The 16,788-nt window shown below is 47.3% G+C and overlaps 1 protein-coding gene across 4 annotated transcripts in view; it reads right to left on the reverse strand.

Moving 5' to 3' along the window:
• Positions 1–11,541, reverse strand: part of PEMT (phosphatidylethanolamine N-methyltransferase) — a 28,940-nt gene extending 17,399 nt beyond the window's left edge. For 3 of the 4 annotated variants that reach the window (XM_039367998.1, XM_039368000.1, XM_039368001.1), the window contains exons 1-3: positions 9,968–10,103; positions 8,796–8,903; positions 2,467–2,582 (exon numbers count right to left, since the gene is read on the reverse strand). In XM_039367998.1, coding sequence (XP_039223932.1) covers positions 2,467–2,582; positions 8,796–8,903; positions 9,968–10,021 — 278 coding nt within the window. In that variant the 5' untranslated portion in view covers positions 10,022–10,103. Of the gene's footprint in view, positions 1–2,466; positions 2,583–8,795; positions 8,904–9,967; positions 10,104–11,392 lie in introns of those variants that run through there. The other variant, XM_039367999.1, reaches the window with a different exon arrangement.
• Positions 11,542–16,788: the final 5,247 nt, after the last annotated feature.

The raw sequence follows: 16,788 nt of genomic DNA on the forward strand, positions 1-16,788 counted from the left end.
CACTCTGATTTCATGCACCGTTAAATCAGAGGGAGGGAAGGAGGGCTGCTTGGAAGCAACATGTGTGCCTAGCATTAGCACAAAGGCGTGCAATTTTAAATGTGCCCATTTTGGTAAGAGGATAAAGAGAACCCCAACCAGACAACCACACTTAAAATTCTGTAAGTTACATTCCTCTTTTACCACTCAAGTCAACCAAACTCCTGCTGAGTAGAGATCTAAGAATTCCTATTATCTGTGGCCTGATTAAATTCAAGTTAGACTACTGTACTGTGGGGCTGCCCTTGAATACTGTTTGGAATCTACTTTTGGGAGAAAGAACCACTGTTCTTAGACACAACTCACAGTCAGTTAAATATTATGTGGTGTGAGTGACCCTTTGGAGCTAATAACTGAGTTGGGAGCTCGGCTGAGCTCTGCCTTAGGGCGAGGGACATCGTTCTTGAAGAGCTTTGCTGGAAAGTTCACCATCTTCACTTCAAGGAACTCCCACTAAAGAGCTGCTGGGCTAAATAGATGGATTCTTTGCGCCATGCACTTGGATATCTGCTTTTTGAAGTTCAGGGAAAGCATCCTGGTCTTCAACTTATGACCATAATGCAGCCTGCCCATTAGGGTCATAAAATGGGTCACCCACATGACCGGCCTGATTTTACCATGTTTTTTGTATCTATCATTAAAGCAAACACGGTCGTCATCAGCAGACTGATTGTAGGGGGAGGGCAAACAGGTTGCAATTTATTTTCAACTTTTATAGAAGTTTAAAAAAATTGTCTTCTCATACATCATTTATTCTGGCTCGTGAATGCTGCCCTAGGAAGATTGTAAAACCTTCAAACACGCAAAAACAGTTTAATTCTGAGATTCCCTTTGCCGTCACCAAGTTCAAGTCTTAAAAACAGGATTTTGTGCCCTTTTCCTTGCTCCCATGGAGTATTCATGGCCCCAGAGGGTTGAGGGGGGAGAGTGGATTTAGATTCAGCTGGTCCACACTTTGGATATAATTCTGTATCCCCCTCAGTCTTGAATCCAGGGCAGAGCAATCAAACCTTTGGAGCTGTTGTGGATACGGGGAAAGCTTTTGGAAAGTCAACCCGCCTGCTTAGGTTACCTTCCTTGCAATGAGAACATCTAAGGACACATTATCATAATGTACAGTACATCATTCATACTGGATTACAGAGCAGATCTGAGTAGGGAGAGAGAGCATTATCTTGCCTTATCCAAGATAAGAGAGTTGAAATGACCTGAGAGTTAAATGCACAGATAATCCGTGGTGCTTCTGTAAACATGAAGATTCGCTAACCCTGAAAACGAAACTAGGCAGCCACAGTGTTTTCATTCCCTTCTTAAAAATGGGGAAAAGATGCTGGACTGAGACACCTCCTTGCAGTACCTAGTGATAAAGTAAATCCACAAGGGATAGGAATAATAGGGAATGATTTACCCCGGCCTGGTGCCATTCTGTTGGGTTTGATTACAATCCCATGATGATTTGGAGAGCATCGTTGAGGATGCTGCCTCAAATGAGACCAGAGCCTTGAGTCCCCAAACGAGTCTTAATCCAACTGACATTTGGAGCCTCCTTCAACAGATGAAGGTGGACTAGAATGGTGATTTTTAGCTGGAGATGGTTTCTGATTGATTCTTCAAGAGGAGGACCTCCAGCATCATCCATCTCCCCACCTTTATGGTCGTCAAAAGCTGTAAAGCCAAGTGAGGACCAATCTACTCATGCCCATTGGTAGAAAGGCACTAACCCAGTGGGCTTCAGTTCCTACAGATACAACATGACCCTATGTTGGTGTTGGCCTAGGAGAGACCAGGTTAAAATCCACCCTCAGTCGTGGAAGCTCACTGGGGGACTTGGGGCAGGTCACATTCAACCCAACCTACATCACAAGCCTGGAGATGGGACAAACTGGAGGATGGATGTTTTGTAGGCACTTTGAGCTTCAGGAGTAAAAGTAGAATATAAACCTAGTCAAAACTGAAGGTAGAAGACAGGAGATTTTTCTTGGAACTGTCCAAGGTCCTGCTGACATTTGCCTTGACTTTTATATGGATTTTGAACTTTTTACTTGAATTATTAGGTCTTTCTTCCTTAGATGAACTTCTCTTCCTAGAGTTGCTCCATCAAACACTACAGTTTTCCCCTTCAGGTCTAAATCCCAGATCATGCGCAAACGTCTTACAGTCATCTTGACAAGGAGATCCACACAGCTCAGGAAAGGCAATTCTTCTCCTCCAGCAAAGAGGCCAAGCAACTGACTTGAAGAAACATCTGCCTTAAACCATCTCATCTTCTCTGTCGCCTTCCAAACAGACTTCTGCACATGAGCATGGAACTCTCCTTCAATCTTTACAAGTTTTGGGGAGGAAGCCACATAGCCATTTGAAGGAGATGCTTTGACACCCCCAACTTTTGCCAAAGGCCCATCAAACACCCCCAAAGGTGAGACTCACCAGTGACTCCGCAGAAAGTTGAGCAAGATGATGACAACTCCCAGGAAGTAGCAGGCTGTATAAGGAGAACGGAAGATGCGTGTGAGTGACCGGGTTGTGTGCTCCCATCTTGCAACCTGAACAGATAAAATTTTAAAAAAGGTCAAAGAACCAGCTGGCCAAATGACCACATAACAAAGCCCTTTTGCAGCATCCAAGGTCTGCAAGGAAAAAGATGCAGGGAAAGATCCCAAATTACTAACGTCATCTTCTGACAGGAAATAACAGCCTCATCAGTGGATTAGTAATTCTGTTAATCAATAGTATCTCTCTTCGGCCTGGAGTTTAATTTTGATTGATAGACCTTCCTTCAACTGACTCTAAACGCTGATTCAGAATTTCCACAGCCTTTCCCAAAGATGCTGGACAAGAGACGAACAACTGCGTACTGTTAGATGACAAACATCGGTAGATCGGTTTGTCTCCTTAATTTCATAAAGATGTTGAAAAAAAAAGAGGCAGGAAATCAAATTCAGTGGGATGCAGGTAGACCTTGACTTACAACCGTTCATTTAGTGACAGTTTGAAGTTACAACCGCACTGAAAAAGCGACTTAGGACCGTTTTTCACACTTATGACCGTTGCAGCATCCCCGTGATCAGAATTCAGACACTTGGCAACTGACTCACGTTTATGACAGTCACAGTGTCCCACGGGGAGTCACGGGGTCCCCTTTTGCAACCTTCTGACAAGCAAAGTCAACGGGGAAACCAGATTCACTTAACAACTGTGTGACTAGCTTAACAGCTGCAGGGATTCATTTACTGATGGTGGTGAGAAAATGGGGCAAAACACACTTAACTGCCTGGCTTAGCAACAGAAATGTTGGACTCATTTGTGGTCGTAAGTCAAGGGCCGTACTGGCCAGAGGACAGGGTCAAGCCTTCTCCCTTCGACCTGTCATGGGCCATTCTCATTTTTAATAGCGCCAGGACTCCGATGCTCAACCAAACCATGATGCTCCCCCCTGCCGTTCTTGGCCAATCTGCCCAATGGAATCATTTTGAACAGGCTGGAGATGGCATCCACCAGCCTGGCCATTCATCCATATGGAGTGTTTGTTCCCAGGCAGAGATATTCTGAAACCCTGCTTCGCTTCTATTTTATGCTGTTCCATTTTTATCTCCAGCTTACCGCAAATATACAGAAGGGAGGAGGGTATTTCTTTCTGATAAGAGTCCTCAGGTGCCCCCAGGTACCACTTCTATTGGGGACAATGTGATCCTAGCAACCGTGATGCTTCTGTAGATGCTTGCATATGATTTCCTGATAGCTGAGTCCAGAGAAAGAAAGAAAGAAAGAAAGAAAGAAAGAAAGAAAGAAAGAAAGAAAGAAAGAAAGAAAGAAAGAAAGGAAGGAAGGAAGGAAGGAGAGAGAAGGGAAAGAAGAGAAGGGGGAAAAGGAGGTGGAGAGATAATCCTAGTGGAAACTGCAAGGAAGGGTAGAGAAGGACGGCAGAAGCAGCGCAAAGCAGGAGAACAGAACAAAAGGAAGGGGAGGGAGAACACCCTGCTAATTACTTTGTACAAGCCAGCAATTAAGAGAAGCCTATTTGCATGCAAAATCTAATGAGTGTCTTTAGGAGCTGCCCTACGTGTGGCTGGATGGCGCTGGAACATTCAAGGTGTCTCCACAGTGAGGGAACGCTGGGCGATTAGCCATGAAACACCCCCCCCCCAGTTAGCCCCACATTAATTAGGCGGCTTAAACAAGATTCAGACTTGCTGCTAACTGCTAGCCAAGTTCATGCCATGACTTGCTGCATGGTGTGAACTTACTCTGGGGAGAAAGTGCAGCTGTGGGAGTTTTCTCCAGCGTACAATTTTCTTCTTTTGCTAGAATTATCCCCCAAAAGATGCTGCAGGATTGGCAAAGGGGCGTTTTGGGTCTTTTGAAGATGATGATGCTTCCCAAAAGAGCAGCTCAGCTCAGCTCCCAAAGGTAGCACAGAGGCAGGAGGATCCTGCTTCCAAACAGTATCAAGGTTTTAACTTTAAAAAGAAAAGAAAAGAAAATCCTTGCTCTTCTTGGTACGGATTTATACTTGAGGGTTCTTAAACTTTGCACAACTCCTGGAAACTCACCGAAACAGCTTAGCCCTGGGCGCAGGGTGAGGGGCTGACACCCAGAGGGTTGCCTGTCCTTAAGGCAGCAGGTATGAAATACTTTTTTTAAAAAAAAACAGAGCTGAAATTGTGTACTTTAAGAGAAAAAACAGGCTTGATTTTCATCCATTTTGGACACAACAAGCGTTAGTGTGTTCTAAAGAACTCAGCCAGCTGAATGAAACTCTCAGTTGGAGGAGATAGGCTGGGCCTTATTTTATCATGGCTTGTAGAATCAAGCACAAATGGCTGTGTTTCCTACATTGTTAGATTGTCTGCATGTGCATCAGGACGTAGAGAAGGATTCCTGCCCCTTCAGATGAGACTTTTCATTTTTTGAGCAGAAAAGGACTGCAAGGCCTTCCTTCAAGACTTAAATGAGCTTTTATTTTCCTAGTAGTTTTGAAATCTGATAAACAGAAATAAAAAATAGTTCCCATTTGGCACCTGCCTCCTTAGTGATGGTTCAAAGGGACAAGGAGGATGAAAAAGTCATCTTGTACCGGTGCTCTTTATAAAGCAAAAGAAGGTTGAAGGAAGATGATAAGCACCATCAAAGTTCCATTTAACTTTGCTTAACGACCAAGTCCCCGTTGTGGTCGCTAAACAGGGACCGTCTGTAATGTCTGTTGTGCAGAGGAGGTTAGACGCCCAAGGCTCTTCCTAGATTAAAAAAAAGAAAATAAACAAAGACTGGATAGCGAGATGGGATTTCTGCCAAGTCAGGTCAATGCTATTAAAGAGATGAATTCCTTATCGAGAGATTTGATCGGGCGAGGCTTTAAAACAGGAGACATAATCTTCAGAGGCAGGTGGAAGGGCAAAAGGCGGCAAGAAGCTCCTCAGCCTCATGAAACCCAGGACGATGTATTGACTGCAGGATTTAAACTCTCCTTTCCTCCATAATAAGGAAGCAATTTCACCTAATTGGTTTCCTCTGGCAGAGGAAGGTGTTATGAATTTGGAAGCTGATAAGGTAAGCACCTCGGCTGCCAAAGAGACCTGGGTTGCAGCTGGGCCAGCCGCTCGCCTGCTTTCCTTCAGCAAGGCAGGGGAGGCCCAAGGTGACCCCTGATCTCACCAGAGTCACTTCCATCTCTCTCTGCCCCCACAAGCCCACTCCCCAACGCTGGTTCATAAACCTGTGGAGATTCTCCACCATCCAGGTCACGGCTGTCCCAAGGGAGCTTTTCCAAAAGGCAGCTGGATTTTCTTGGGCATTTTTTTTCCCTTGAAGATGTTTTGCTTCTCATCCAAGAAGCTTCTTCAGTTCTGCACCTTGATTACCTGATCCAAGCAGAACTGAAGAAGCTTCTTGGATGAGAAGCCAAATGTTTTCAAAGACAATAACCAAGAAAGTTCAGCCGCCTTTTGGAAAAAGCATCTTCGGATGTCCTCTGGATGGTTAAACCAGGAACTGAGGTTCTACCTCTTTGAGTTCCCTTTTTAGAAGAGGTTCTCAAGCAAAAGGGATTTTGTGGCAAAGGCCGGGATCTTCCCAAGAGGAAAGAGATTCTTTTCTTCAAAGTCCTTTGCAAAAATGTCCCCTCCTCAACTCATCCCTTGCCGGCAGGAAACCCGCCAGGAAGGTGCTGGATCTCTGGCTGTGCTAAGTTCCAAATGCTTATTTCTGAGAGATAAATCAGAGGGAAAGAAACGCAAGCAAAGAAAGAGGATGGGTTTTGCTTCCCATCAGTTGCACCTCTTCTTCCTCTGTATTCATCCCGATCCACAGAGATGCCACCCTGGGCTTCGTGATTGGACTACTGCGACCATCGTTCCCTGCATGGCCATTAAGGGATATGGGCTGGGATGGATGAATGGGCTCCAGCTGGGTGCCATGCAGAGAAATAACCTTGCTCCTTTAGTGCCCCCTGCTGACGATTTGTAGAAAGGAGAGCCCAACAACGGTGGTGACCAGATAGGAAGGGAGGGAGAGAAGACAATTTGTGATGGATTGAACTGAAAGTCCACTGAACCCAGCATCTTTTCTCCAAGGAGGTCCACCAGTCACATGCCTACCAGGAATGCCCAAAGCTAACTTCTCTCACACATGTTCTCCTGGTACAGGGAATAGAATTAGAATTAGATTAGAATAGAATCGAATCGAATCGAATAGAATAGAATAGAATAGAATAGAATAGAATAGAATAGAGAAAAGAAATAAGAATAGAGTAGAGTAGAGTAGAGTAGAGTAGAGTAGAGTAGAGTATAGAGTAGAGTAGAGTAGAGTAGAGTAGAGTAGAGTAGAGTAGAGTAGAAGAGAAGAGAAGAGAAGAGAAGAGAAGAGAAGAGAAGAGAAGCAAGGGGATGTCTGAATGTAAATCATGTGATCTTGGGGATGCTGCAAGGGCCACAAGTATGAAAAACAGTCACGTCACTTTTTTTCAGTGCCATTGTAACTTTGAACAATTACTAAACAAACTGTTGTAAGTCGATACAGGGAGAGCCAGTGGAAGATTAAAAAGATTTTTTTAAAAAAGTTTGGGGTTGAGTGCCTATTTCCAACTGATGTCAGAGGGGCGGTCCCTTTTTTGCTTGTTATCAAGGTTTTACAATATTTAAGCCTGAGGGCTTGTTTTTCAACTGTCCTCATTTTTCTCCAAAACGCTCTGGAAACAATCAAAGATCCACAGTGGGAAACTGGGTCAGGGGCAAGAGAGGAAGATTTAAAAAAACAAAACAGGGGCTGCACAATTGCACAGAGCAGAAGCAGAAACTCCTCCCTGTAAAGTAAAACTTGCAAATATTTCCTCCATGTTGAAATCAAACAATGAATTCTTGCATGTGTACGCACCTACACACACACGCACACACACACAATTAACTCCTTGCAAATAGGACACCAAATCTGGGAAGGGGTGTTTCCGCTGAGCCCCCCAAATGACGCATTGTTCCTGGTGCAGCCACACATAAGGTTCTCTGACCCAGTTCCTGGCGCCTTTATGCAACACAGTCCCAGGGAATCGTTAGATACCTAATTTTAGCTATTCCTACCGATCTCTGTCCCGCTTTGCCAGGTGTGTGAACTTCTGTCAGTCCACTCACCCCCTTTGTCACTTTGCAGCTGGCAAGACAGCCCAGCATGGACCATCAATGCTTTCTGGCCTCGAAAGGAAAATCTCCATGACCACCGTTCCCCTCGCCCTGTTTCGATCCTCGATTCTGCTCGGTCGATGGTCATTAAAAGCAACCTTTAGAGAAAACCATCACGGATGACAAAGACTCAACAAACCAGGCTCAGTGTGGTGGACAGTGCCTAAAGCAGAAGAAGGTATTGTCTGAACAAGGGGCGATCCTAAATGGTCTCTCGGCACACAAGGACAGAAAGAGGGAACAATGGTTATCTAAGAAAAAGGAGAAAGAAGAAGGCCCCCGCCCCAAACTCAGATGAAAGCCAGGAGGAAGAAAGACAGAGGTTCAAGTTACAGTTACACATTTTTTTTAAACGCTGGAGAATGTACCCACAATGGAGGAAATAAATCTAACAAAATGGGGGCTGCATCCTTTTCTCTCCTGTCTTTTAGCTACAAACAGGGTCAAAATCTAGTTCATCTCTTTGACTGGTTCCACCAGACTTAACCTGGTTTAATGAAAAGAAGGACTAGGGGTGATATGAAAGCTCTGTGGGAGCCCCAATATTTGAGGGGCTCCCACAGAGAGAAGGGAGTCAACCTGTTCCCCAAAGCACCTGAAGGCAGGACAAGAAGCAATGGACGAAGACTAATCAAGGAGAGAAGCAACCTAGAACAAAGGGTTGAAGTGACCACGGGGGTGCTGCAATGGTCATAAGTGTGAAAAACGGTCATAAGTCATCTTTTTCAGGGCCATTGTAACTTTGAATGATCACTAAATGAATGGTAGTAAGTCAAGGGTTCAGGTTGCCTGAAACGTTGGCCAAACAACTGCCAGTTTTTTGACTTTGGAGAATGTCTCCCTCCTGAGGGAGCTTTCCGTGGTTCTGAAAGTTGCCTTAACCACTTGGGCAGCATCAGCTCAGAAGCACCCCTCAACCTGCTGCCCTCCAGATGGGCAGGAATTGTCCCTTTTTTTGACCGACCTGAGAGGATACAGGTGGATTCCCAAAAATGTAAGAAGCCACAAGACCCATATTTCTATTGGAAGGCCATTCTAAAGTCTGACTTGGGTTTTATAGGTTGAAAACTACAGGAGTTTGGTACCTACCAGATTCCAGAACAACGGGTTGAAAGCGATGCAGAGGACAGCCACGATGAAGTTGGGATGAGTCACATCCATGTAGTCAGAAAGTAGACTCATAGCCAAGAGGTTGACCTGTGAGAGACACTGAGTGTGAGTTGGCTCTCAGCCAGGAGAAGAAGCCCCTTAATTAGGCTGGGGGTCCAAAGGAGATTCCAAACCAACATTTGCATTCGCAGCACTTGAAATCCTAAATCCCGATCTGCATTCAGATATGCATGTAGCTGTGCTCTGTGCGGTTCTCTTTCCCCAATGTCTTAAATATCTTAAACTTCAAGCAACGAATAGCCAATGAAAAAAAACCCAGGGCTTAAAACCCACTTTTAACCTGGGTTAGTAACTCCAGAGGCTGATTCTGCACTGCACATCTGCCTGCAAGATTTGTTTCGGATTGCCCAGTTCATGCTAATAATTAAGCATATCGCTTGCTTGCTTTTTACTCGGCCAGTTCCAAACTGATCCAGACTATTTAACAAATAACAAGAACCCCCCTCCCCCCAAAACAAACAAACCCCACATGGTCATTTCATCCTGGTCAGAGATTCTGTAATGTCACTGAATGTTTGTCCTATTTCTCCATGCAGCAACTTCTCTATTTGCTTTTCTTGCTTAATGACCGTCTCTTTTGTGTCAGGCCCCCGAGTTTCTCAACCTCGGCCACTTTTAAGCCGCCTGAAGCTGGGGGGGCCTCGGGGTTTTCTTGCACGGGGGGAGGGAGATTTTTTTTCTTGGGTCCCAAATTCTTGGGAATTTTGAACATCAGAGAGGCGAGGTGGGGAGTAACCGAAGGAGGGGGGCCTCCGAGGCCCATAAGAGCTTTTACATTGTTGCAAGGAAAGAATAACACGGTTTCCAGAAAATCGGATAAACAAAGGCCGGGCAGTGCAAGTGGAGTCATTGCCTCCGTCCCGTTCTTTGCTTTGCAGTCATCCCAGACCCCCCAGGAAAAAGCCCCCCGGCCTCGCTTCCGCTCCACAGACCCCTTGTTCATCCTGGAGTAGCGCAAGCGCAAGGCTGGCCTTCCTTAAGGCTCGGCTTGGGCTCTGCCCCGCTCCCGGACTTGCAAGGCAGGGACCCCCACCCCCCGCCCGGTCATTCCTCTTTAGAGCTCCTTGCGAAGAAGGCAAGCCTGTCTCTACCTTGCTATAATCCACATTATTGAGTCCTCCGCAGCAGTCCAAGGAGAAGGGCATGCAACCCCCTTAGGATCCGGCTTAGCAAGGCCTGGTTCCTCTGGAGTCCCTACCCGCCCCCAGACCAGCAACGCCCCCCTCCCTCCACCCCCTGGAAGCAACGTCCCTCGACAAAAAGCTGCTCTAACTTCCGGACTGCTCAGCTGGCCGAGAAAAAAAATGTCCCGCAAAGAAGGCTGGGAAATTGAGTCCGTTTCCCCCCCGTTGAACCGTTGCGCTCGGTGCGGAGTTTAGCAGGAACTACAACCCCCAGAAGGCTGCGCGAGGCAGGCTGTCCGAACCCGGGGGGGGGAGCACTCCCTTCTCGAAGCACCCCCTCCACTTGAAGGTTTGGAGTGGTTTTGCTTCCATTCCAGCTTCCTGCTCTGCGCCCGAAGCGTGAAGCCTTGCGCCCCAGCCCGTTTTGCCTGTACTGTATAAGCTGAAGTAGTTACTGGAAAACCCTTGCAATCAGATTTTCTCTGGTTATTTTTCACGCTTAGCTCTTCAGCCACGCTTAACTAGTGCTGTTTCGCAAGGTCACCTGCCTGACACGTGTATTTGGTAACTTGCAGGTACCGTTTCCTGTATCCACTAGGTTACAGCCGAAAACAGCGTCTGACCTGCACCACCCAGACATGTCCAGCTTACTGAAAAGCCGAATGGCTGCATTCATACAACCTTGATTGGCTAAAATGTTTGCTTGGTATTTTCAGGGTTTAGCATGTTGTACAAATCCAGACCTTTTGAACCCTAGTTTCTGATTGCAGGTAATCCTGACCCAGAAGATGAGTTAGTAACCTAGTTAAGGGGCAAACAGTGTCAAGGACTTGATGAATATCAGAGTCATTCAAGCTCTTTGAGAAAGCCTGAAAGGGTCCCTGGGTCCAGACATTCTGTTAAACCACTGCTTTAATTGGCTGAGCACCAACCCTGGTTTGCAAACACACAGCTCATGAAATGTGGAAGCTCAAACCACAGGGCAACATGGGATTCTTCATTAAATGCGTGAATCAGGTGGGTGAGACACATCCATGGCAATGTGGCAACCGTAAAACTTCCATTCCTGAATTCACCCACATTTCTGCCTTTCCACAAAATTCTGAGCCAGATTCCTCCAACTAAGCTACTTTTCTCCCCCTTCCTCAAAACCCAAAGTTAAAATTAACAACAGTTAGCTTTGGGACTGCACAGAGGAGAGAGACAAGAAAAACTGGCAACGTGAACTTTGAATCACCTCAGTTTCTATAACGTGGAAGAGCAAAAAAACAGAGTTGCTACGAAAACCGCTGGAGAAGTTAAGCCCCCCAAAAGGGTGTGAAGGAAAACAGAAATGGCAGCAGAAGAAAAGCGAGGGGGGGGGGCAAAGGAAATCTCACTGCTGGCACTGACCTTCCTAGGATTATTCTGTCGTGGGGATGTGGCAGCTCAGGAGGGAGAGAAAGGCCAGAGATTCAGTCCAGCTACTTCAAAGGCAGGATTGGACTTTGCCCCACAAACTTCCAAAGTGGGGAAACAGGCTGGTGCCTGGCACCTTTGCAGAGCCTTACCAGGCACTGGAGGGGCTGTGCCAATGGACGGTCTGGGGAAGAATGAGAGGGGGGCTTCTCTTGAGAGCTTGGCAGTTGCTAAAAAGGGAGCCGGGTGGACCTGTCAGCTTTCCACTGGACGTTCCTAGATCAGTTGCATTCTCTTGGCCAGGCTTAGCTCACCAGACCGTTGCAAAGATACATTGAAGGGCGGTCCTGGCTTTTGTTCCCTGGGGTGGGGTGGGGGGAAATGGGCACATTGCAAAAGCACTGAAATGCTGCAGAAGGAAGCAGCATAACAGACTGGCTCTTGCAGGTATCTTGTGTAGATCAAACCTGTTTCCCCCCCAAAAAAAAGCTTGCCTAAAGTTCAAAATGGACTTCTGCACAGGTCTACATAGGGACGTCCAGAGAATAGAATAGAATGGAATGGAATGGAATAATGGGAGTAGAGTAGAGTAGAGTAGAGTAGAGTAGAGTAGAGTAGAGTAGAGTAGAGTAGAGTAGAGTAGAGTAGAATAGAATAGAATAGAATAGAATAGAATAGAATAGAATAGAATAGAATAGAATAGAATAGATTAGAATAGAAGGAAACTTGGAGGTCTTCTAGTCCAACCTACTGCTCAAGAGGAAGCCCTAGACCAGGGGTAGGCAACCTTGGCTCTTTTATGACTCGTGGACTAGACCATTTCAGACAAATATCAACAAAGCAAGTCTGGAAGAGAGGCACCAACAAGCAGGAGACCATCTTCTTTGGTTACAAACCTGGGATTAGTACCCAGGAGGATCACAAAATTGGGTTGCTCGGAAGCACCTCGGTTCAGTTAGCTGTGGCTCACTTCTGGGTGTGCCCAGCCTGTGCCAGGCGAGTCCTCCTCCTCCAGCGCCACAGCTTCTCCAGTCGGTGGGCCGCAAGCTTGGGTGTGCAAGAGAGGCTTATTTTTAGCTTGCACCTGTTCCTCCATATAGACAGACGCTTGTTTAAAAATAGCCTCATTGATGCAGGCGGGAAGCTGTGCCGACAGTCTCCAGACAGCGCACGGTGCCTTCGGGCGCCCGGTTTAATTTATGCGCCATAAATCTACCCTGGACAGAAAGGTGCTTTGGGCCACAGCTGCTGAATCAGGCAAGATGGAGGCTCCTACTTGAAAGGGCAGCAGTTGGGGGGGGGGCAAAGAGAGGGGAGGATTTTTCAGCCTGCCTACCTGACCAAGGTGGAGGGAGGAGTAAGGAGGAGAGATTGTGCAAAGTGTCTTTAGTCTGGTTTCGAGCTACTTTGGGGGGAGGGGTGAGCTCAGCCAGCAGGACTGGCCTGGCAAGGTTTATAGCTGGAGCAAGAATCCAGCCGATTTCAGGCTTACTCCACAAACCACAGTTTAAGCAATCCAGGGTTGATAAGGTACATGAACCCAGAATGTGTGATTGTATAGAATAGAGAGTTCTTGATTTACCAGCACAATTGAGACCGGAATGTTGGTCGCTAGGTAATGTGGTCCTAAAATGAGTCATTGCATGACTGGACCCGATTTTATAACCGTTTTTTATCACAGTTGTTAAATGAATCACACACGCACACACACACCTAGACGATATGCACATGCCCATCAAATCCAATCTCTGCTTCTTTGCCTTAATCCTTCAGGAAGTGGCTTCGATCCTCTGCATGGCCTCCCCTGGCCAGCTCTGGAAGGAGGGCCCGCCTGGTTTTGCCTCTGACTTTTTGCCCTTTCCCTCCTCTCCTTTCCTGTCCTTTGGGGCTAAGGCCTCTGAACGTCCAGCCCCCTTTTTCCTCTGCTCCCCCCCCCTTGGATTCTGCTCCAAAGCCTAACCTCGGCTGCCCTCTAGCGCTCCACGAATATATTCCAGTCCAGAGCCTGAAGCACACCAGGGCAGGAATAACAAAATAACAGAGTTGGAAGGGACCATGGAGGTCTTCTAGTCCAACCCCCTGCTCAAGCAGGAGATATTATCCCATTCTGCACAAATGGCTGCCCAGCATCTTCTTGAAAATCTCCACTGATGGAGCACCCACGATTTCTGGAGGCAAGTCGTTCCACCGATTAATTGTTCTGACTGTCAGGAAATTTCTCCTTAATTCCAGGCTGCTCCTCTCCTTGATGAGTTTCCATCCATTGCTTCTTGTCCTGCCTTCAGGTGCTTTGGAGAATAGCTTGACTCCCTCTTCTTTGGGGCAACCCCTGAGATATTGGAATACTGCTATCATGTCCCCCCTCGTCCTTATTTTCATTAAACTAGAGATACCCAATTCCAGCAACCGTTCTTTATACGTTTTAGCCTCCAGCCCCCTAATCATCTTTGTTGCTCTAAGTTTGACTTCACCACCTCATATTGAGTCATTTGTGGTGAGGGCCAGCCCATCTATTAACTCAGCTGTGGGTCATCTTCGAACTGCTGAGACTATAACTCCCAGCACCCCCAAACTGCAAGGGCACCAGACTGGCAAAGCCAGGCTAAAGTTCTACTGACCCATTAACAGTTAACTCGGCAGCCTGCTTGCCTTCCTCCCCTCCCCCTCTAATCCATTAAGGCTCTTAAGTGACGGGCTAATAAAATGTAATTGTGCTTTAAAATAATTCAATACATTACACTAATTTATCCCAATTAAGCTGCAGCAACTTGGTACAGATCGACTTAATGCAGGAGTGGGCGACTCTCTGGGTTTGATTCCTCCCCCTATTTTTTCCGAATGATGACAGAGGGAGGGAGAAAGGGCCACGGCCCCCTTTTAATGGCCCCCTTAGCTATTATTCTTAAAGGAATCTAGGAGGCAGGAGGTCAACTGAGAAATCCAGAAATGAGATCTTTAGCTTTGGCCAAGAGCAGCTGCTCTGTTGGCTGGGGAATTCTGGGAGTTGACATCCACCAGTCTTAAAGTTGCCAAGGCTGGACACCCCTGTCCTAAAGGCAGGCTGTGGTTGGGCTCGTGTAGGGCGTCATCCCTGGCAGATGGGAGAAAGATCTCACCGGCTGGCTGGACTTGGCCTATCTGTGACGGCATAAAGCCCACGGCTTTGTGTGTTGCATGAATGTGAAACTTCATGGCTGTTCCTGTTTGGAGTAACGACCTCCTGTTCTCATTTCTTGCTCAGCAGACCTGATCCACGGCCTGCGGTGGAGAAAGTGTGCCGACACTGGCCGACGCGGGGCTCCTGGGGCCACGAAGCAGCCTCCAAGCACCTTCCCGGGCCTTGGCGTAGCGGCGTCCTGAGCATTCTTAAGCAGATGCAGCCCAAGGGATGCCCCTGCCTGTCTGGTTCTGAGGCCCCTCCATGCACAGCCTCTTTCTCAGCCCCATGGCCAGCTTTGGCTGCCCCCCCCCCCAGCTGCAGAGATGGGAGAGGAGATCCAGAGGAGACGTCGGCCTCTGCGGCTTGGTGCAAGAGAAGCCCTCCCTTTTCCTTGCTTCACTTATCAGCCGTGGCTTAGCCGAGCGACAGCATGGGGCGGAAAGTGTTTTATCTCCTTGGCCAAGCCACAGCATCCCTAAAGCGGTTCTGATTTGCTGTTACTATGGCAACACGGCTGGGTTTATCAGGGCTGAATTTGTAGCTGTTTAAGTGCTGAGCAAAAGGGATGTGGGAGGGACCGGCTCCCAGCAGTTACTGGGGAAAGAAAGCCAGTTAGCTTTTCTCACAACGCCCTGTGCTGGGCCTTGGCCCCAAAGGATGCCTGGAAAGCCCCCCCCCCCAGTTGCAGCACAGCACCCAGTCCCTAAAAGAAGAACAAAGGGGGCCAGGAATGGGGGCGCTTCAGAGCATCTGAGGGCTGCAGATTTCCCCCCCTCAGTTGCAACTGAAAGGATCTCGCAGCACAGCTCCACAGGCCGTTGTTCTGCAAGGAGGTTGGGCACAGCAGAGGCCCCAATATCTGGGGGAGGAGGATCAGATTAGGAAAGGCTGTACTAATGAGATACTCCAGCCCCAGGATACTTTGCCCAACTGCAAAGGAAAGCTCAGGACCATGCTGGTTGAAAACAGGCGGAAGAAGCCTTCGTTCCGCAAAGGACAGACAATGGCTAGGATGATGGCGATGATGATATATATCACAAAACTTGGAAAAATCTCTCAAGGCAGTTTTCAATTGGCTGAGTGAGGGTGACGTCACGTAATGTTAGGGAAAACAAAACTGCGGCAGCCAAAGTAAAATAGTTTATTAAGGAGCTGATGACCAAACCCGTCTTCATTCAACGGAGTTCTTTTTCTGCTATTAAAATCTGCTGGAAAAGTCTATCTGCCTTCCCCTCCAGCCTCTTGCAGGGAGGCTGGGGCATTATTGTCTCCACAGAATTTGGCAGCCGATCAAATTCACACAAAAGCTGCTAAACTTGCAGAAAGTGGGCCAGTGAGAGTGTCATAAATTTCTCCTCCTCCCAGGAACATCTGGCTTGGAGAATCAGGATGACCTCTGGAATCGGCCAATAAATATGTGCTTGGCCTTTGCAAAGGCCAGCAAGGCAGAGAGTATCCATACTGATACACGATTCATCTCAGCAGGAGAATTACTGCATTCAATAGACTAAAACAGAAAAGTCAAGTTTGGAATGTGATAGAAAGAAAGCGAAAATAAAACTTGGGCAGTTCAAGGTACTTTTTCTCATTTCATTCTGATGGGAAAAGAGCAGAGATCTGGAAAGTGGAAGGAGGGGCCCTTGGTGCTGTCTGAACTGGGTTGTTTTCTTCAGATGTTTCATGAGCCAACTAGGTAACATCATCAGTGCTAGAAGGGAGAGGGTTTTGAGGAGAGGAAGAGGAGGGGGAGGACTGTGGGGTCCTTGGTGTTCTCTCAGCTTGGCTGTTTTCTTGCAGACGTTTCATGACCCAGCTAGGTAATGTCATGAGTGCTAGAAGGGAGAGAGGTTTGTGGAGAGGAGGAGGAGGAGGAGGAGGAGGAGGACTGTGGGACCCTTGCTGCTCTCTGAACTTAGTTGCTTTCTTATAGACGTTTCATTATCCAAGTAGGTAACAACATCCGTGCTAGGGTAGTGAAGGAATTCCCATTGTCCCACCATCATATCATCTGTGTGGTGTTTGCACAGATGTGACTTTGAGGGCCTTGCCATAAGCTAGAGAACTCACCCCAGAGACACCTTTAGGTAGAATTTCAAGGACACCAGAGAAACAAGTCTTCTAGTACCTTTAGTTCATGGCGCCTGGCATGGAGTCTGAACTGCACTTGCTTATCTTGGCTCCTAGCCGGGTGCCCTCCTGTCTCAACTTCTTCCCCCAACTCACACGGCCA

The sequence above is a fragment of the Crotalus tigris genome, unplaced genomic scaffold (assembly GCF_016545835.1).
Source record: "Crotalus tigris isolate CLP2741 ecotype Arizona unplaced genomic scaffold, ASM1654583v1 scf7180000020608.1315917, whole genome shotgun sequence".
NCBI classification, from domain to species: domain Eukaryota; kingdom Metazoa; phylum Chordata; class Lepidosauria; order Squamata; family Viperidae; genus Crotalus; species Crotalus tigris.